The 21190-nt window shown below is 52.8% G+C and overlaps 6 protein-coding genes across 6 annotated transcripts; 3 read left to right on the top strand and 3 right to left on the bottom strand.

Annotated features, from left to right (window-relative positions):
- Positions 1-156: 156 nt before the first annotated feature.
- CORC01_01434 (uncharacterized protein) lies at positions 157-2065 on the bottom strand (the record flags this gene model as incomplete). The annotated part of the gene is made up of 5 exons (XM_022613089.1): positions 157-600; positions 667-1171; positions 1237-1559; positions 1618-1888; positions 2022-2065. The coding sequence occupies 5 exons, from the start codon at positions 2063-2065 to the stop codon at positions 157-159; spliced, it is 1587 nt and encodes a 528-aa protein (XP_022480517.1).
- A 2299-nt stretch (positions 2066-4364) lies between these two features.
- CORC01_01433 (uncharacterized protein) lies at positions 4365-5725 on the top strand (the record flags this gene model as incomplete). Its single annotated transcript, XM_022613088.1, has 2 exons — positions 4365-4470; positions 4572-5725. The coding sequence occupies 2 exons, from the start codon at positions 4365-4367 to the stop codon at positions 5723-5725; spliced, it is 1260 nt and encodes a 419-aa protein (XP_022480516.1).
- A 245-nt stretch (positions 5726-5970) lies between these two features.
- On the bottom strand, positions 5971-8836 carry CORC01_01432 (MCM2/3/5 family protein; the record flags this gene model as incomplete). Its single annotated transcript, XM_022613087.1, has 3 exons — positions 5971-6004; positions 6063-8673; positions 8764-8836. 3 exons carry the CDS (start codon positions 8834-8836, stop codon positions 5971-5973), a joined length of 2718 nt encoding a protein of 905 aa, XP_022480515.1.
- A 2649-nt stretch (positions 8837-11485) lies between these two features.
- On the top strand, positions 11486-13080 carry CORC01_01431 (aminotransferase; the record flags this gene model as incomplete). The annotated part of the gene is made up of 4 exons (XM_022613086.1): positions 11486-11825; positions 11875-12224; positions 12292-12545; positions 12612-13080. The coding sequence occupies 4 exons, from the start codon at positions 11486-11488 to the stop codon at positions 13078-13080; spliced, it is 1413 nt and encodes a 470-aa protein (XP_022480514.1).
- Positions 13081-13830: 750 nt separating this feature from the next.
- CORC01_01430 (Exo70 exocyst complex subunit) lies at positions 13831-15806 on the top strand (the record flags this gene model as incomplete). Its single annotated transcript, XM_022613085.1, has 2 exons — positions 13831-14038; positions 14101-15806. 2 exons carry the CDS (start codon positions 13831-13833, stop codon positions 15804-15806), a joined length of 1914 nt encoding a protein of 637 aa, XP_022480513.1.
- A 510-nt stretch (positions 15807-16316) lies between these two features.
- On the bottom strand, positions 16317-20038 carry CORC01_01429 (endonuclease/Exonuclease/phosphatase; the record flags this gene model as incomplete). Its single annotated transcript, XM_022613084.1, has 3 exons — positions 16317-17065; positions 17127-18808; positions 18867-20038. 3 exons carry the CDS (start codon positions 20036-20038, stop codon positions 16317-16319), a joined length of 3603 nt encoding a protein of 1200 aa, XP_022480512.1.
- Between the last annotated feature and the right edge of the window lie 1152 nt (positions 20039-21190).

The raw sequence follows: 21190 nt of genomic DNA, 5'->3' as shown, positions 1-21190 counted from the left end.
TAGAAGGGTCTAAACCGACAAGTCCCAAAATGCTGCAGGCTATGTATGCGGTGGAGAACAAAATGTGCCGCCGCCTTATCAACTCCTACAACTCAACCCGCCTCCACCCCTACCCAGCCCAAACCCCTTCCTTGTCTATGGCTAAAGCTCCCAGTCTTAGCCTGAGTGAGATACGATCTCATTGACAAGTTCGCCCTTGCTCTCATCAAAGTAAGAGCAAATCTGCGATGGAAGAGGCACCTCCACATAGTCCTCGTCTTCTCCCGAGATAACATTGAGGTTAATACCTGAAGATTTGCTCGAGTAAATCTTGGTGTCCGTGCTGTCTTTACTAAAGTAGACTTGAGCGCCGTCAATCGAGTCCATTAGAACAGCGGGCACAGCCCCCATGACCTGCAACGCAAAGTTCTGAGACTTGATGACATCCACAGTAGACACAAGTGACTCCACAATCAACGACAGACGAGTCGAGTTCTCAATAGTAACAGCGTTTGCCTTGCCCTTGACAATAATGGTAGTGTTGCTGCACTTGCTGATCAGAATGGAGTGTGATATAGACGCCTCGATTTCAATGGGTTGAGGCTCCTTCTCGAAGTTTTCCTAGAACCGATCGAAAAGTCAGTCAACTGTGCCACAACGTCCTAGATAAGGTGAAGGAAGTCATACGATAGTCCACTTGTTGCCTTCAAGCACCTTCTTTGGCGGTTTTTTGACGCGCATGCTCTCTGGCTTAGGCTTCTTGCCAGGAGCCGGGCTCTTCCCGCGTACTGATCCCTCCCCATCAGGTACCTTCGAGCTTGCGCGGAGGGACGGGTTCTTGTGCGTCATTTCCGACCTGTCAACCTTGCGAAGACCCTTCGTCACAGCTTCGCCTTTGTTGAGCTCGGAGAACACGGCGCCCAATCCACCCTTGCCGCCAGGTGTTTCTTCCTTGATCTCCAGTACCGGGGGAGGACCGGGAGGCGGAGGCGGAGGCGGGAGCCCGCCAGTCGGCGGTGGTGGAGGAGCAGTGGCGGAAGCAGCAGATGCGGACAAAGATTTGGCGACTTCCTGAGCCGGCTGACCCTTTGGGTTCCAGGGGATGCCACTAGCAAAGTGCTGTTTGACATAATCGGCAAGATCGCGGAAGATTTGATAGAAGGCCTGCACCCAGTCGGTTTGTTGCGCATCCCTACATAGCATTGCATTAGTTAACAGACTTTCAGCGTTACCTCAAATTGGTCACGAAGCACGTACTTGTCCTTTTGTTCCTTCAATACCCTGTTACCAAAGAATTGAGCAGAACCCAACGAATCTTCAACATGCTTATAAGGACGGTTGTCAACAGTAACCCAGGCGAGAACCATGATGCCCTCGGCGACGGCGCTTAGTTGAGTGAAGACTGGCGATCCTCGATTGGACTCTTTAATATTGTTGACAGCTACGAGGGCTTCGTTGATGGGCTTAAGGAGGTCCTGGTACACAGCCATTTCAGCACCGTTCAGATCAGGCTTCTTAGCCTTCGTGGTGATCAGGAGGAAGTTGCGCTGGGCTTGGAAACCCTGAAGAACTTTGGCAGCCTGTGTAGACCTGGATCAGTATCGAGAAAAGGGTCAATTCGCATATTGAATGACTGACCTGATCGGCAACGAGGCCTCCCAGCTGCTGGCTGGTTTTCACATATTTCTCGACCGATGTGGATATGAATTGGTCGAACTCCTCGATGGACTCTGGGACTGGCTCGGGGGGAGCTTGAGGAGCGGCGGGGGCTTGAGGCGCCGGGGGAGGAGCTGAGGCATTGGGAGCAGCAGGAGGCGAGGTGACCGATTGATTGAGGGCGGGAACGGCTTGGGGAAGCTCGATGGTAGAGGTGGCGATATCTTCGAGTCTAGCCGTGGCTGCCTCGAGCCTTGTTTCGAGATTAGCTACTAGTGCGCTTACAGCGGGCCAGGAATAGGAGCAAAGTTGAAGTGAAGCTCTTCATTTTTGCCGTAGAGCTGAATGCAAAACAATTTAGGCAGGTAGGAAATCAACCAACGTACCGCTTGATGAGGGTGGTGAGGTTGTGCATATTGTTCGTTGCCATGATGGGCAGAGGAGGAGCTAAAGCTTCTGGGAGAATGTCGATAGTAGAGGTTATGAGACGGCGGCGATGGGCCGGGGTGAGCACTGGCGGGTGGCAGAGACGATGTGACGAAGGGCCGCAGAGGACGGAGATCGGTAGCAAAGGACGGGGTGGATAGGCGGGCGACGGTAATAACAAAAAGACAATGTCAGCAAGGGGGCAATAGCAGGGTCGGCTGTTGCACGACGAAGCGGGTTCAATGCCAACGAGGCCTCGTGCAGATTGTCTGTCGAAACAGCTCAACGCAGCAAAGCAACAGTTGCAAGGTTGGTTGGGGGAGAGCCGAAAGATTGGGGGTGAAGTTTCAGCTAGTGCGGAGCCGCCGGGATGGTGGAAATGCACCTAGCAAAGAGCAATGGGTCGGTTGCCGCTGAAGATGTTTGTAAATGAGCAAAGAGCTGCGAGGTTGGCCGACGAGGTGTTTTGAATCGGTATTATCGCAAGCATCCAATGTCATGCCAGATGATGGGGTGGACAAACGCGGCGGTACGTATCTTTGCTCTGAAGACACAGGAGGGTACCTACTACCTCCAAGGAAGCTCGTGTACCTATCCGTATTAAAGGTACCTACCTACCTAAGGTCGCTAAGGCTAAGGTAAGGAACCTATGTAAGGTAGCCTTGAGAAAATCCATCCACTTTGACTGCTGGTGCCTTGCGGTATTTGAATGCCTTGCGTATCATCCCTAAGGCATCAGCCACGCTTTCTCAGGCACCAGGCCCTGACCGATACCTACTACGTAAGGCAAGGTACGTGTGCACCTGCACTGGACCATATCGGCCTCTTTATCAGCCTGAACTTGGTTACTTGGCTGCGTAAGGGATCTCAGAGCAAGAACCTTTGGTTGAAAGAGACCTCACCATCTGACCTCACTATCTGACCATACCCAAGCTTAGGTGGGCACTGGAGCCTAATATCGATCCTTCATCTATGCGCATGAGATTCCCATCACAGCCTCTCCTTTGCGATGAGTGTGTAATCTGCATTTGCACACGCTGAGGTGACGTTGGCGAACACGCTAGGCAATCTCGAACACAAGTCAATCTGTGCAAGGTGAACTTGCACAGCTAGTGTATCCCCGTATACATGTACTCTATAGACAATCGCCCAAGTCGGCAAGTGGTTCATGGAGGGGAAGCCTAGGAGCAATGCAGTCGAGCCAAAATGGCACGGCATGTTATCTCTGCTCAGCAAAAGAACGTGCCACCTAAGGTTACGGACAGCTTTCAAAAACCTTCCTAGCCACGGGCTGAGCTGAGGCTGTTAATCAAAGCTGTAGCATTGCCTGGATGTCTCCATGCCTCGCAGTCAGACTTCTGCAGGAGGCGCGTTCCAGGCCGTGAGCACTATACGAACCCTTTCCCTGCTCATCTTATCTTAACCTCGAAAATAACTTGCAATGAACTCGAGCATATTCGCCAACCTCGAGGCTTCCTATCTGCTCAAGAGATACAGGCCTCTCCTGTCACATTGTTGCTCTCATCCTTTCCTCGCTGCAACGCTATTCGGCTGTCAGTCACACCATTCGTCCCCCAAACCACCGAGAACGGAGTCCAGTTGTGTGAGATAAGCTTCTAGAAGCCTCCCTCTTTCTATCACAGGCACCCTGCCACGTGCTTATCACCTGACGTATGTTTATGTACTATACGTAGATATATTACCGTATTTGCTCATCTGTGAAACTTACCATGCTTTCATTTCAGATACCATATATCCACAGACCACGGCGGCGTTCATGCCGAGGGCATCCATGGTCCGATTAGGGCGGTGGGGTAAATGGAAAGAAAGGCAGGGCCGCTGTGTGATTAAGGTAGTCTAGTTATTGTTGTTGTTGACTTTTGATATTCACTTCGGCTGCGTTTCTGCAGTCCAATTTGAATCTCCAATTGGCCCAGCAGCCAGAAATCTGGGCCTATTTCCTCACTTATCTATTTCACCTGCAACGTCTCACAAGGGAGATTCTCCATCTCACCTCACCTCTGGCAAGGGTACAACTTAGCCCGTCACAGGACCCCTCGTTTCGTCCGTGCTTGCATTGTGCATTCTCACCGATTTCGATGCGACCAATAATCCGTGCTTGACAACCAAGGGGGTGTAACCTAGTTTCAAAAGCCCTTCACTCGCAAATTCACATTCAAAGTCATCTGTCCTGCTGCGATATTTTGACTGCCTCCTAAGGTACGAGGCACTTCCTTACACCTTACTTATCCTGAAAGGAAGAAAAAACAAGCCTAAACCATGCTAATTGTGAAGCTGTGATCATGGACGACGTCGACTCGCAAACGCCGGCAGAGCAACGTCTTACTGATGAAGAGTTCACGGCATTGCCTCCCATTGATTTTGTGACGCTGGGAATGTTCATCATAGGTGAGTCAGAAACCCCTTTCCATGGATAGCCCGCCCCTTATAAATCCAAGATCACCCCCATCTATTCCTCCACTGCACGAATCCTTGTTGACAAGGACTAGACGAGATACACTTCTTGCCGCCTACGCCACCCGTCTTTGATATACTTGGTGGCGCCGGCTCGTACGGTGCTCTCGGAGCCCGTCTCTTCTCGCCGCCTCCGGATGCCTCGTCGGTCGGCTGGATTGTCGACAAGGGTTCCGACTTTCCGCAGTCTTTAACCGACCTCATCGGCAGCTGGGAGACGTCAGTTGTATTCCGTGAGGACCCACAGCGACTGACCACGCGCGGATGGAACGGATACGAGGATGCAGAGAAGCGCGCCTTCAAATACACCACCCCCAAGAAGCGCCTCACTGCAGGGGACCTGACGCCTCATCTGTTACTATCCAAGTCCTTCCACTTAATCTGCTCCCCGGCCAGATGCAGAGACCTAGTTTCCGAAATCACTTCGGCCCGCAAGCGTGTATGCCCGCCCGATTCGTACATAAAACCAATATTCATCTGGGAACCCGTACCTGACCTGTGTACACCCGATGAACTTCTGAATTGTACAAATTGCCTGCCCCTAGTCGACATCCTCAGTCCGAATCACTCGGAGCTGGCCGGTTTCATGGGCGATGATGGCCTGGACCCAGCCACCGGAGAAATTTCCAAGACAGCCGTAGAAAGATCTTGCGAGCAACTTCTCGCCAGCATGCCTTTGTCATCTTTCACACTTGTCATCCGCGCCGGTGATAAGGGCTGCTACGTTGCTCGGAACGGCGGCCGCAAGCGCCACCCCACTACAGGCGTTGGGGCCGACCCGAAGCGTCGCAAGAAGGATTATGCCAGGGGCGGCCTTAAGCCAGACACCGACATGGAAGCACTCTTCGCCGGCCTGCTTCAGGACGACGATGGCGCCGTTGTTCGCGAGGAGATTGAGGTAGATTCTGGTACCGAACAGTGGTTTCCAGCCGTTCACCAGGACAGCTCCAGAGTGATAGATCCAACTGGCGGCGGCAACACATTTCTGGGGGGCCTCGCTGTCGCTCTTGCAAGGGGCAAGAGTGTCGAGGAAGCTGCAGCATGGGGCAGTGTAGCTGCCAGTTTTGCTATCGAGCAAGTTGGCGTACCGACCTTGGGCAAAGATGACAATGGCGAGGAGACGTGGAACGGCGAAAGGGTAGAGGACCGGCTAGCGGAATTCCGAGCCCGTCTACAATTAGTACAGTAGAGTCCACATCAAATTCCATATCAGCGTGGGAAAATCCAGAAAGAGGTCGACAAACACGAGCAACACTCGAGGCAGGACGGGATACGTTAGATCTGAGGCCCTACAGACCACTGCGCAAGAACCACGGTAATTGACACTCTATTCGTTACCTCACATGATAATGTCTCTCAGGGACGCCGCCTTTCTGTCATAATACCAACGCCAGATGTCATATCATAATCAATCCCACACCATGCCATCCGGCCCTAAATCTTGTACACAAGCTCTCCATCGGTATACCTATCTCTCAGTTAGCCACGTAAGAACAGAGGATTAGCAATCGAGCTGGGAAACATACATAATCTGGTTTGCTTCATCCATCTTCTTGAGGGCTTTGACAGCCTCCTCCTTGCTAAAGGCACTGCCACTACGCGACTGCAGCTTAGCGTTGACGGCTTCAAGGACAGCATTCACATTGGCGGAATCGTCGTCGAATAAGGCCGAATTGAGCAGTTGACCCAGAGCGCTTCTGAAAACATTCAATCGCTGGGGACTGATGGGTTCGTCAACAATAGCAAGGCCAGCTGCTCCCGATGCGAGCTCATCATCATCCTCGCCGGTCTCTTGCGACTGTGATGGCAGCTGGGAAGCGGGCAGGGATGAAGCAAACGATGTCTGCGTGTGCGGTGCCGCGCTGGAAGAAGCCGCGCCATCACCGCGACGACGGGACCTTCGAGGCGTCGCTTCGTAAATATCTTCCTCTGCCTCTTCCACTGCATCAGGCCCAGAAGGCGTCTCCGCGTCGTTCTCATGGGCATCCCCGTTGGGGCCACTCGCACCATTGGCGCCAGCGGTTGGCCGAGGACGGGCAACGCCTCTCGTCGATCGTGAGGACCTCGCGACAGGTGTCCGGGCCGCTGTGCTCCTAAAGTTTTCATCATCGCCGTCGTCATCAGACGAGCTTTCCTCACTTGATGATGCAAAGTCGGTGGTCTGCGTTTTTCTGCGCTTCTTTCTCGACTCATCCTCGACCACCTCCTTGAATAGGGCGAAGCGGAGGATTGCCTCGGCCGCAAGGGCATCGCGCTCGTCTACCCGATTAGACAGGCGGGACTTGGCGTGGGCGGTAGCCAAACGAATAAGAGTTTCCAAGGTACGAACGGTCAGAGGACTGGTTCTGCGCTGATTACCCTCCATCTCATCGTTTCTCAGGCCAACATAAATGTCAGCGATGCGGTCAGACGCGGCCTGAGTCAGGACAGGACGAATTCTGGTTTTGGCATATTGAATGTATTTTTTCATGAAAGAAATGCTGAGCACCTCTGGCTTCTTATTCGCGCCGCGTCCAGTGGTCAGCGTGACGCCAGCGTGAAGCATCGCATCGAACTTCTCATAAACATCGGTGGGGCGTTGGATATCGGCCTGGCTATTGATGGCAACGCCGAGGGCCTGGCCGGCGTTCTCACGTACTGGCGCACCCTCTTCTGTCCCAGGTTGACGGTAACGATGCATCCGCAGAACGTGCTCCGACACCTGCCGGTCCCGGGTATCCTCGATATCATCAGTAACAACGAACAGGAGATCGAAACGAGACAAGAGGGAGTCTGGTAGGGCGATGTTCTTGTGGGGGTCTTTATGGGTATCGTATTGGCCAAAGATGGGATTGGCAGCAGCAACAACGCTACACCTGGCGTTTAGCGAAGTGTGAATTCCAGCCTTGGCGATTGTTACGGTTTGCTGCTCCATGACTTCGTGAATTGCAACACGGTCGATGTCGGACATTTTGTCAAACTCATCGATGCACACCACACCACGATCAGCCATGACCATGGCTCCTGCCTCAAGTCTCCTCTCTCCCGTCTCTTTATCCGAAGTCACAGCGGCCGTCAGACCAACGCCCGAGGAGCCTCGACCGGTAGTGGCAATTGCTAGCGGCGCTGTGTTGAGAACGAACCGAAGAAGCTGCGACTTGGCCGTGGAGGGATCTCCTACCATGAGGATGTTGATGTCGCCTCTCAAATGGGTGCCATTCTCCAAATTCTTCTCCATGCCACCAAGAAGCATCAGAAGAATTGCCTTCTTGATATATGCGTGGCCATAGATACTTGGTGCGAGTGACTGGGATAGAAGGTCGAGAAGGTTCTTCTTCTTAGCTACTTTGTTGATGTTGCGGATGTCAGTGTCGGTTATGGTGGCGGTGGCCACACCGCCTCCCGATTTTGAAGACAAGAGAAGAATGTGATTGGCGATGATGACAGTCTTGAACAAAGCGCTGTTATGGTTTGTGTTTCTATTTCCGAGGGTTCTGTAGATGCCAACGAGTTGCACGCGGTCGCCAGGCTTGACCTTATCGACGAGGTCATCGTCGAGTATGACATCCACGCCACGAGGCAGCTGACCCGCGGGGGCACGCTCAGGCATCTCCTGAATAGAAACGGTCTGGTGATCTCTGTAGGTGCTGAAGCCGTACTCGGTAGTAAGCGGGTTGCCTTCGTCATCCTCTTGAGGGTAAGCGCTCGATGTGGTGACTCCGTTGGTCATGGTCTGGTCTTGGTACTCCCGGAAGTGGAAAACATCCTTGTTCTCATTGTAATGCACACTTTTGACAACCTTGGGCCGAATGAGTGAGCATCTCGTGACAATTCCTTCAAGGGACACCATGCTGTTTAGGTGCTGCGAGGACAATGTGCGAGGATTGCAGGCATTCATGCCAAAGCTACCAGCCCATGCGCAGTAGTAGGAGATCTCGTTCAACTTTTCTGCATCACCGGACTGGGGCAGTGTCTTGACGATTTGTTTGAGAGCATGGTTGAAGGCGAGACTGTAGTCGAAAGGGTCTTCGAGAATTCCGGAGGCAAGTTCGGGGTTGTGGGCGCGTAGTTGGTCGAGGTTGACGACAAGTCTTCTTTGTTGCTTTTGCAACATCAAGATGATGGCAGATCTGTAACTGCGCCCTTGGGAGTCATTCTCTTTGATTGAACCAGGTCAGTTGGCGGGCAACATGGAAAGGCGCGCAAAGGCTCGCAAAGGCAGGGACGAGAATGGGAAAGCGGACATACGAGGGTCGAGGAATTCCTGGGCTGCGCGCACACGGTCCAAGGCGGCTGCATCTTGCAGCATGAACGAATCCATGGCGCCAATTAGTGTTCGAGTCGACTTTAGATTGGAGTTGGAAATAGAGAAGAGACGATCGGGGGATATGGGTATCAAAGGCGCAGGTTTGCGACAGGAGTTGGCAACATGAGGTGCAAGGGAGGCTGAAGAAGCATGAACACTGGATGGCCGAGGGGGAGGGGAAATGTGATCCGCCGCAAAGAGTGAGCGACAGGAAAAAAAGGAGGGGACTAATTCCCATCCAAAAACGCGATGCGACGCGACTCAAGGTGGGACGCGTAAAGTGCTTTTTGGAATCCACTGTGGCTTGCCATACCTTGTGTGGCTGATGCTCGCTGTCCCGCAATTTCCCGTCTCAACCGTCGGTAGGCGGGTACTTTAGGCACCTACCCTAAGATAAGGTAATTTCCTTCCTTACCTACCTCATCTGTGTCCGTAGCTTGCCTGGAATTACCGTACAGTTTCGGTGTTTCTTTACTTTGATATCGTATTAAGGTAGTCGATGGGTTTCATGTGTTAATTGATTTGGTTCACAACTATGCCATGTTGTTCAAGACTATTTTATGAAAATATCCAGGGTTGTAAAGTATTATTTCTTCTTTATACGACGTACTACCTTACCTAAGTGAGGTTGGTGACTGAGATGCACTGTACCTACCAACATCTGATGACTTGAGGCAAGAGCACCTCGTTGCAGATTTGTCCGGTTGTTAAAGATGTGAGAGTACACTCAGCTCCGTTGACCTTGCACCCACCAACACCTCGTGTATACGCCAAACTCATCATTGCTCAACCATCATCTTCCGAGCCAACCATCCCGGCGACTGCCCAGTGCCGCTGCTGCCGCCTCGGCGATATCACATTCCCTGTCGTTTATCATGCCACTCACGCTAAACACCTACCACTTCAACTACCTGCATTATCTCGGCTCCTACTTTACCCTACCTACGAAAGGCCGATGACCCCCGTCAATGCCGTGCCTTTGTTACACACGACTTATGCTCACGTTCCTTCGACGATGTGGTTCGCCGAGCGGAACTCTAGTTTTGGCGGGACATCCGCTGAATCGTGGAAGAATTACAGACTTGCATATCAAAAAATCGCACCCACGTACCCAGGACCCGACAGTCTGGGCTGCCCTGGCAAGCCACGCTCCCGCAGGCTTCTTGCAGATACGAAGCAGAGTCTTTGGTGCCCACTTCTGTCAACGTTGTTTAATACAACGTCTGCTGTCAACCGTTGGTCACCCGATTGGTGGATGTCGAGCTCATCAAGAGAATCTTTTACCCAAAAAGTGACTGTGTATCGACTTTTCGCAATCGACTAATTTGCTACTGTTTTCTTCTTCCCCGGTCAGCGCGTATCCACTTACAGCCGATCGGCATCGACGAGGCAAGAAAAGTGATTCGTACTGAGGTATTGCGAATACTAGTCGCCGAAAACGGCATCTGGCGGATAGCGCGCAAAGAGATGTGGACGGCATGGGTTGCAAGCCCAGCCGGTGAATCCTGCAAAGCATCCTTTCGCTCCAGTGCTTACTTTGAGAGTTTGGGGTTCTTCTCTCAGGTCACATCCGTCAATCCCGGTCGCCCTCGGCCACGTCATCTTGTCACGGCTTTGTATCCGTATGGATACAGGAGTGAGAATAGGCGGGTCGAAGGGGGCGGGCATTGACGCGTGAGAAGGGGCTGTAGAAATCTCGCCAGTGCGGTTGTCTCGTACATGGAAGTCACAATGCGGCGAAACTCTGCGGATGCTAGATACACACGTAGCGGAAGGGAACCGTTGACGACGAGAAAGGCCACACCAATCTCAGGCACGGGACAGTGACACCGAAGTGGCACGCCCGAAACAACATCGGCATCCCGATGAAAGATGGCACGACATCGGAACGAGCCGATATTGCTGCTAGCTGCTCCATCTTCGCAAGTCCACTTCCCCTACTCACGGCACAGCAACTTGCGAAGGCATTGTGAATCAGTTTAACGGCGCCCTGAATGTCCTCCCCCATTGACAAGTCTGCGGGTACCTCAAAAAGATATTCTAGCATCGTCGATTCTATATAGGGTCCTATAGTCGTACCAAGGGCGTCATCTGCTGCACGTCGGTCCGCGGCTATCCGCTTTCGTCCTGAAGCGGCATGCCGCATCAAGAGCACCGTCCGGTAAGCCGATGGCGTGCCTCCGTCTCGACGGGCGGAGCACCATGCCCACGACCGGGGCCAGCTCAAGCTCTCACGGCTCGCTTGACCGGGGGTATTTGCTTCGGTAGAGACCTCCGCCATGGTTCTCCAAGCTGCATCACTCACTTATTCCGAACTCTATTCTCCATGTCCACGCCCCTCACCACTTTCCACGCAATGGCGGATACGCCACCCCTCTGCCAACGACGGGCCATGGTGCGCTATCTCGGAGACTAGTACAAAAAGGCAGAGTCATTTCTAGGGTCGGCTTGCCGATACGTGTTGTACGCATTACCAATTACAGGCCTTTGAAGCAAGTGTGAGCAGGAGCTTCGTGAGAGGGAGGTGATCAGTAATAAAAGGCTCGGCACGAACGTTGAACTACCTGCATTGTCTACCGCTTACACCGTCCTACTCCCTCTACAATCCAGCCCTTGCTTACCGAACCCCCTCCACGTTTCCACGTAAATCTTGTTTGACTCACAATGGTTCTCAAACCCCTTGATACTGTGGAGTTCACTGATGCGAGCAACTCGCCAGTGCTCCATCGAGATCTACGGGGTCAATTTGCACGCATAGTTGGCGGTGAAGGTCACCACTATGTGGTAGAAGGCGGCAGGAAGCTCTTTGACGCTTCTGGAGGCGCTGCGGTCGCTTGTCTCGGTCATGGGGACAAGAGGGTGGCAGATGCCATGGTGCGGCAGATCAACAGTATCGCATATAGCCCTTCGACGTTCTTCACGACCCCCGCTTGCGAGAAATTGTGTCAATTTCTCGTTGATTCCACCAGCGGCCAGATGTCACGGGCCTACCTAGTCAGCAGCGGTATGTCGGGCCAACTCAGTCAGTGTCACGTCACTGCTAATACGTCTAGGATCCGAGGCCATGGAGGCAGCGATGAAGCTCGCACGGCAGTTCTTTCTAGAAAAGGATACACCAGAACCCCAGAGACATCTCTTCATAGCTCGAGAAAGGTCTTATCATGGAACGACTCTGGGCGCCCTCTCGATGGGGGGTCATGTGACTCGGCGAGCCAAGTTTACACCGATGCTACTCGACCATGTTGTCTCCCATGTGTCTCCATGTTATGCATATAGGGGTAAAGCGCCCGGGGAATTGGACGGCTCATACGTAGCCCGCCTTGCCAAGGAGCTTGACGAAGAGTTTACCCGCGTAGGACCGGAGAATGTATGCGCCTTTGTGGCGGAACCAGTTGTCGGAGCTGTAAGACGATCCGCCGAACAAGCGTGCAGCAACAGTTTAGTCGGGGTCGACTAACGTATCTGTACAGGCCCTGGGCTGTGTCCCATCCGTGAGCGGCTATTTCCAGGCTGTGAAGTCAGTCTGCGATCGACATGGAGCACTTCTTATCATGGACGAAGTTATGAGTGGCATGGGCCGCTCTGGGACCCTCCACGCTTGGGAGGGCGAGGGGGTGGTGCCCGACATTCAGGCGATTGGCAAGGGCCTAGCCGGGGGGTATCAACCGATCGCAGGCATTCTAGTCAACAAGGGTGTAGCCGAGGTATTAGAGAAGGGTTCGAGGTGAGTCTAATGAGCGAACTCTCGGAGGGTCGTAGTGGTGAAGGGGGGCCCACTAACACGGTACAGTTGTTTCGTTCATGGGCACACGTATCAAGGTCACCCTGTCGCGTGCGCAGCAGCACTTGAAGTACAGCAAATCATTGAGTCGGGTGGTCTTCTCGCCAACGTACGAGCCATGGGCCAAGTGCTGTCGGAACTCTTGAGGGATGGCCTCAGGGACGAACCTTACGTGGGAGATATCCGTGGCAAGGGACTCTTTTGGGGCATTGAGTTTGTGCGGGACAAGTTGAGCAAGGAGCCTTGGCCCAGGGAAGCACAGGTGGCAATGGAAATCAGCGATATTGGGCGCACCGAGGCTTACGGTATCGTGGTTTATCCTGGAGCGGGGACTGTGGACGGCGTACTAGGTGATCATATCATTGTCGCGCCGCCGTATACCGTGACACGGGACGACGTTACTTTCATTGCCGAAACGGTGGTGAAGCTGGTAAGGGAATATTTCGCAGGACTGGAACAGCCCCGACCGGCCATTTGATTTACCTGTTATGATATGATGCGTAAATCGAATTTGAAATCAGTTGTAAAGTTTTCAACTGTTTAACAATTTATTTAAGCTATGTGTGGAGGAGCATTTGATCGAGCATAGTAGATATAAGTTTCCTCGCTGGGGGTAAACTCCATAGTAGTAGTGTTGTTAACAAAACGAAGCATGCAATCCCAAGTCTGGCAGGCATGAAAGGGTGGTGCACAAAACACGGGATGACATAATCCATCCCAACTGTTCATCTAACCCCAAGTTCCCGAACTTACTTGCTCTCAACACAAGGGGAATAATAAATAGTACACTAAAACCAACCCCTCGTACCTCATCCGATCAGCTTGGGCACAGTTGGGTGCGCCTTATATGCCCGGCAGGACCTGCCCGTAAGAGTTCAACGCTACGTGCCTTTACCGTCCCGTACATGCCTACCTAGCTCTCATTCTGCACCTCCAGTAAGGTAGTCTGCCAATGTACCTTCAGAGGCTCACCACCACCCACTTCTGAGCTAGCCAACCCACGATTCCGCAAGTGACGTGGCCTACGCGGAGAAGGAGCACAGGCGACGCGACCTGCTACCTCCGGCAATCCTTATCTCGCCGAACTCCCGACTTCCCACGATTCTCATACGGTTGATGACGGTCCGATACTGCACTCCCACGCCCCTCGTCCTACAATTCTGACACCCATTCACCTGGCCGCAACTTGCAAGCGCTGTAACCGCATCAGCTGATAGGGTTACGCACAATGTCCGTCGGGCCTGCGACAAGTCGCCATGCCGACGAAGAGGCTCGTGCCGAGGTTGATGTGCTCAACTCGCGACTCGAGAAGACGACTCAATTGACCAAAAAGATCCAAGCATGCATGGGAAGGTTGGAGTCTACCGGCAAGAGTGTCAGAGAAGTTGCCGGTCCTCTCAGTGGCGAAACGAAGAAGCTTCAGGTGCTGGGCAACAGTACGTCTTCCCTTGCGCCGGCTCAACAAAGCTCTGGCTAACATTGACACCCTCGTTCGCAGACATCGATTCGGTCCTCGCTGCCATTGAACGTCTACGTCAACCCGCCGACAGTAAGAATGACGAAGAACAGATCATCCGCGCCGGTCCAGACAAGGCTGGCCTTTCCAACTACCTCGCCTCAATCAAGCGCCTTTCCAAGTCCCTTGTGGACATGCAGGCTTCCAACCTACGGGCCAACCAACAGACAATGGCCGAGCTGGTCCGCTTAATCAAGTCAGGCAACTCCCAGCTTGAGGGCCATTTCGACAGACTGCTTCGAGGAGAAACTCCACGTTCGATCGAACCGCTACATTACATCACCAAGGATATGCCATTCCCCGTACTATCTCAGGACAAGGTGACGCGTCTCGGCCTAGTCAACTCTTACATTACGAGCAATCATCGTCAGAACGCTGGTGCTGCCACTACCCCGCAAGACTCGGCCATTGCCAAAATCTACGCTGAAATACGCGGACCCTACCTGTCCTCTACCTTGGCCAACTTGGCTGCTGCCAGCGTTAACACGACGAAGAAGAAGAACCCCGATGCAATCTACCGCGCGGGCACCAATGGCATTGGTACGTACGCGCAGGCCATGGAAGGCATGTTTCTGGCCGAGTACGACAACATCTGTAGCATCTTCACCCGCGAAGATTGGGGCCCCCTTTTCCAAGCCACATGCCAGAGTGCTATGGCCGAGCTTGCGCGCACCCTGCGCGAGCTGAACAACCATATCAAGGGGCATTTGGACACGGACTGCTACCTCGCCTACGAGATCACAGAGATCATGTCAGGCCTCTCAAGTAACTTGGAAACGCGTACCGGCGAGCTAAAGTCTTCACTTGCTGCAGCCCTTCGGCCTGTGCGGGAGACTGCCAAACTATCGTTGGGAGAACTGTTGGACGAGACGAAACGAAAGATTGCTGCCATGCAAACACTTCCGCAAGACGGTGCACCAATACCTATTGTTTCAGCGACAATGCAGCGGCTGCAGACCATGGTCGAATTCCTGAGGCCAATCTCGAGTATCATGTTCTCCCTTGGTGACGGGGGGTGGAGAACAAATGCCGCTGCCGATGGACGATCAATTGACGCAATTCCCAGTCTTGCTTCCTTTGATATTGGCGCTGACGGGAAGGAAATCTTTTCGCACTACTGCTCAGATACGGTCGATATGCTCATGGCGGGGCTGGACTCAAAAGCCAAGATAGTTCTCAAGGGCGGTAGAGCTGTTATCGGCGTCTTCCTAGCCAACAGCGTTGTAATCATTGAAAGAATGATCCGCGATTCGGACCTTGCGCCACTCCTAGAAGGCCGGATGAGCATGCTGGACCAATGGCGCAAGAAAGCAACAGGCATGTACACAATGGATTGCAAAGAGGTCTCGACACACTTATTTGATGTCATCCACACGAGCAAAGCACGACCTCAATCCGGACAGGCTGATTCCGCCTCCATTCTCAAAGGTCTAAGCAGCAGGGACAAGGATAACATCAAGGGCAAGTTCCAGGCATTCAATGCTTCCTTTGACGAGATGGTCAGCCGGCACAAGACATACAACATGGAAAGGGAGGTGCGTCAGATGTTTGCAAGAGATATCCAGCAGATGCTCGAACCCCTCTACAACCGGTTCTGGGACCGATACCACGAGGTTGACAAGGGCAAGGGCAAGCACGTAAAGTACGACAAGTCTGCGATTGCCGCCGTCTTCATGACGCTCTATTGACAAGGACTTCATGTACGCATAGGTCACGGCCGGCTGGCTGTTCCCAGCTGGGTGGGGTGCCTGGCTTGTCTCTTCTCGGCTACTATTTTGTTTAGCATTGTTCTGGAACTTTGGCAGGGCGTTTCGGTGGCGAATACCAAGTCATGGATTGTTGTACTTTTAAAATATTCCGCTGCCTCTCATCATGCATTATGAAGAACATGGATTAGAAGCCTACACAGACTGTTGCGATACCCACATACCGGTCTGGACATATATGCATGCGCCGCAATGAGATGGCATTCTACTGGGCACTTTGCACCTGGTGATGAAACCACGTTGGGAACTTGAGCTCCGGCCATGTCGTCGTCAAAAGCAAAAAGCTTTGTGGGGAAGAAGGGGTCTTGACGAACGTGGTCATAATTCTCATTTGTCAAAGGATTGCCTATGCTGAAGATGTGGCCTGCTACACTAAGTAGTCACGTTGCCCAGCGAGGACTAAATCTAACAACTGCCAAAATGCTGCAAGACTCAAGTCTTTTTGAAGAGCAAGTCGATGCGCTCCGACCGGTGCCAAACAATCATACCGTCACTACCGCGCTTGAACCACAAGATTCGATGTTGAGGAATGAACTCCTCGTGTGTCTGCTCGCTCTTCCAGGCCGCCAGGGCTTTCTCTTGTGGTCCCAGGAACCTGTCCTCGTATCCAATGATGAAGTCGTTGCCGTCAATGTCAGGATCCCATCGCAATCGATTAAGCACATCGAGCGCTGTGCGGAACTTGCCCATCCCTTCGGTTTTCGGAAAGGTTGTTCCCGAGCGTTGTTTTGCTGATTTGGCCCTCTTATCCGACTTTTCGGGGAGCCTCTCCCGGGCCAGTCCTTCTTCCCCGTCCTCATCCTCGGTATCATCTTCGTCTTCTGTATCCGAGTCATCTTCGTCGCTCTCGACGTACACACCCCATTCACGATCATCTAACCGCAGATCTCCTAGCTCATTTGCCCTGACAATGCTCGCGCTGAACCATGATGTGTTGGGATTGAAGTACTTCTCGTCACTCAATATCAGCTTTTCAAACTGCTGCAAAACAGCCCTCAGGTTGCTCTGTGCCGCTTCCAAGTCGCCCCGGACTGGCTTCTCGTCCGGTTCCATCCATTCCAACCCGACGAGGTAAGAGCCCTGATAATCGCCCTGGGCGTTTTGGGGGTCACACGTAGATGCGTCGACAAATCTCGCAGGCCAAATCCTTGCCGAAAGCTGCGGTACTCTTTTGTTGATGTCTTTGGACATGGTCAGCAAAGAAACATGCGGGATAAGAGTCAGCGTCCAGGGGCTAATTACCAACGAGGAGCGAGGCACATCGGGATTCTAGCCAGCCGATGAGCCTACTTTCACGCTCGAGGGACGCTCCCCAATAGTGTACACGCAAGTCTACAAATGACCGGAACGACGTGAGGAAGTTTGTGGCGCTCGGTGTCATGATGCTGCCTCGGCCGGACTCCGGCACCGGTAGTAACGATTCCCAGCTTGCTCCGATGCCTGATAGCAGTTTGTTGGCTCGGCGGAGTTCTGCCGAGATGATTTTAACAGTCGGGACGGAGGTATTGAGTGCGGTATTAAGTGTCGGCGAGTGCCATCCGAGCAAAATCAGAGCCTCTCTACCTATTCGGTGGTATCTGAGGTTTTTATGGAAAAAGGGGTCGTATACCATGTCCTTTTCCCAGTCGAACCGCGCGTAGTGGTCAAAGAAGGTTGTAATTATATCAGCGGTAGAAATGGCGCCGCCGTCGTGTATAAGCACCTTGCAGACATTGACCAGCATAACGGTCAAATGGATGCCTCCGAGGTACCCGAACTTGGCGGCGTATATCCCGCGCGCCTTGGCCCAAGTCTTGATGGCCTGGTAGCTCAATCGGAACTGGGCCAAGTCCGGGATGGATCGCTGGAGATAGAATAGGTCTCTTGCTGGCTTCAATTTAAGCAGTGTCTGGGCAGACAAGCTGAACACCGGGTCTGACGCAGGGCGCTTGAGAACGTCAGGCCACTGGTCCACAATATTGGGTGCCTGGCAATACTGGAGATCGCATCTCACGCCGAGAACCTCCACCTCAAGCATCGTACCGGTTTTAGCTTTGACTTTCCTCAGAAGCCGAATACCAGGACTGCCTGAATTTCTCAGTCTTTTTCTCGCCAGAGTGAAGAAAACGCGGGGACTGATAGACCCGATGCAGAGGCAGTCGATATCGGAGTTCCTAGACCAGGTACCGAGACCATAGGATCCCACAGGGATGAGCGCAATCGCCGGACGACCTCGTTTATTGTCCACGAATGTTTGATCGGACTCTGTTAGGATTTGCCGGAGTAAGTGGGTCACCTCATGCCGACCTGCCTCGTCTTGCGCTGAGGGAAAGACCTCGAGATTCTCCAGGCACTTCCACAATCTTGTAGCATCTGACAAAGTATCAGGAGCTCTCTTGATATTGACAGGGATAATGCGTGCGTCATTGGCAACGTCTTTCGCGTGAGAGCGCTGCAAGAGACATCGGACACCCCAGTGGTCGCTCGCGTACAGGGGTGCTTCTCCAGTCTCGCTGTCGCCAGCGATGAAGCCGAACATGTTGAAGCGGGATATCTGGAAAGGGCCAGCGCCCTTAACCAAGATACGGTCGTATCGTTGCGGACGATTGTTCAAGCCAGCTCCGACCATCTTGCCAGCGTTGGGGTTCCCAATAGGGTCAAAGGTTGCTCCTTGCTCACCCTCGAACATTTGATTGGGATCCCCTTTGAAGTTGTCACTCACACCGGCCTCGATGCGCGAGACCATCCACACGTCTAGAAGATCGGCCTTTGCCAGAGTTCTTTCAATGCCTCGGAGAACATTTTTTGTCTGAAGGGTGATGGCCCCCTTTTTGACAGCGGCGTCGATAGTGTAGGAAGACGTTACAATGTTGAAATCACCAGCAATGATCCATTGATGTGCAGCGTAGTTAGTCCTGAGGTGACTTAGAACCACCTGCAGTTCTCTATCGACGAGTTTTAGTTCGGAAAACACGTCAGGTTCAACGCGGGTCTGTAGATTACCTTTCCTTGGCAACCACGGCACCGTCTGTCAGACCGTGGCTTAGGTGACATGTTGCCAGTACCAAAGGAGAAGCGGCTGCCTCTTCCTCGCCATAGGCCAGATTTTGAAAGCTGAGTATGCATGATCCCTTGTGCGGGCGTACGGAGGGAAGATACTCCCATGAAAATGCAAACTTGCTGAGGATCACGTGGTTCAGGAGGTTGGGTAATGGACCGGCAGCGAGGTCGTCGGGAGACCCATGAGAGGCATTTGGGTAGAGTTTGCGAATCCGGTTGTCTTTGAGCAGGAAAGGCAAGAAGTCATCTGTTACTTCCTGGAGGACTAAGATATCTGCAACAGCATTTCGTGCGAGTAGGTTGTCAACGATGATTGGATATCTCCTACGAGACGGGGGCGAGTGGAACTCTGCCAAAACATTCCAGCTGGCGAGAATGAGATTCTCTATCGGATTGATCTCTGGACAAGGTGAGGCTGAATCTGGGACAACGGGCTGCCAACACAAGTCCCGGCTACAGAAGCGCCATGACCGCTGTGGAAGAATGGCTGAGGCCATGCCCGGGAATAGGTCAAATGAATCTTCGTTTTGACACAGCGAAGGCGAAGCAAGGTCGATGAGGGCCCAGAGCTTCATTTGGCCGGAAGCACGGCGAACCAGGACGGCTAGCTGGGTAGCTTCCCAACGGACCGGCGGCAGGCGTCGTAGCTTCTCGAGGAGAAACTTAAGTTTAGATGAACCTGCTGCTGTATCCTCGCACTGGGCAACCGTCATGTGCATGCGGTATGGTGCAGGGCGCGTCTGGCCGGTAGATGTATGGATCATGGCGCGAAGAGAGGCAAGGCGAAGATTCCTCTCCTCATCCTTGTCATACAGAAACAGCGTGCTGCCGTGCTTATTCTCGAAAAAGTCTGGTGAGTCGAGGAGGATGGGAAGACTTGTGAGGTCGGCCGTCTCCTGGCGAGCTTTGAGGCAGTTGACAATGGCATCACAGGCCTGATAGAGAGTCGCTGAATCCGCAGACCTGGTGAATGGATAAACGAGGTTGACATGAGGTGGCCATTTGGCATAGGCCTTGTCGTTGCGGAAACGAAAACGGTCGATTGGCAGCCACTGATCCTTGGGCGGGATGAGGCAAAGAGCCGTGTCGTGAGTTGGTGGGATGTTGAACTCCATGGGCGTTGGTCGCTTGGTCCTAGTAGTGGCTTACGATGCCTGTGGGTTTTAAGAGGTTTGGGGATAATGTGACGTGGGGTGTGTGTATCGTGGCGTCTGTGTTAGTCTCAGAGGAACTATATGGGAACGAGACGGGGGCTTTACGATCGAGGAGCGCCTTCACGTAAATAAGGATGAGGAATGCGATGGCTTTTGTACTGAGCGGCCCGAGTGAGAAGCTCAACTCATTCAATCAGAGATGAGGTGCGTGTAAGTGTAAGTGTGTATCCGCAGTCGTGCAGGCTGAGTCCAACATGGGAGTTGATCCAGACGGGTCCTTGGCGCATACCAGTGGTATGTTTAAAATCGAATGAGACCGCTTCTCCTACAGGCTGCAGCTCTACTGCACCTTAGCGCCCGTTGACTATGGACTGTCCTCATTCTGCAATGGGGGCCCAGGATCGTCGTGCGGAGTGGGAGTCACTGGCCGGGTGTGTCACTGCATCGGTCTGGGCCCACTGCCTACCTACCTGGGGCTATGAAATTGATCTCCGGCCAGGGGAACACGGGAGGTAGGTTGATATGGACTGAAGGACCGGGATCGCTTGTTTTGCCCATGTCCAGAAGCGTTTAAACTACCTGAGGTATTCAAAAGAAGCGGAGGTCTGGGGCGATGCGGGGCGGTGACTCACCGTGGACGGTCGTTCTGAAAGCAGGTTCCTCAAGCTGCATGGGGCCCTGCTAATTGCTCGCATTCCATGCTTTTGATGGCACTGCCTTACATACTTTACCGATCTGTTTGGTTGTCGCCGTGACATTTGGACCTATTTGGACTGGCAAAGTGATACACCCGCTGCCATGCTGTTCCCAGGTCAGATACTATGCAGACCAGAGCCCGGGCAACAAAAAATTGACCGCTCTACAAGTGTTCTCTTTAACTTTGATGAACTAATCTCATAATTCAACCTCAAAATATCTACAGATATAAGGATCCCTGAGCACTGTGCTCGAAAAGAGCTTTTGGAACGCAGCGTTCAATTCTTGAATTTAAGCTACTTATGAACACTTCAGTGTTCGAAGGGGGCTGAGTGCTGCAGACCAGAGGTAGTTTGGGGAAACTTGTCACAATTCGCCATTTCTAATTAGACAAGGCAAAACACCATTTCCACGTGG

The sequence above is a fragment of the Colletotrichum orchidophilum genome (genome assembly GCF_001831195.1).
Source record: "Colletotrichum orchidophilum strain IMI 309357 chromosome Unknown Scaffold_7.1, whole genome shotgun sequence".
NCBI classification, from domain to species: Eukaryota; Fungi; Ascomycota; class Sordariomycetes; order Glomerellales; family Glomerellaceae; genus Colletotrichum; species Colletotrichum orchidophilum.
Note: the sequence above shows the minus strand (reverse complement) of the source record. Positions and strands in the feature narration are given on the sequence as shown.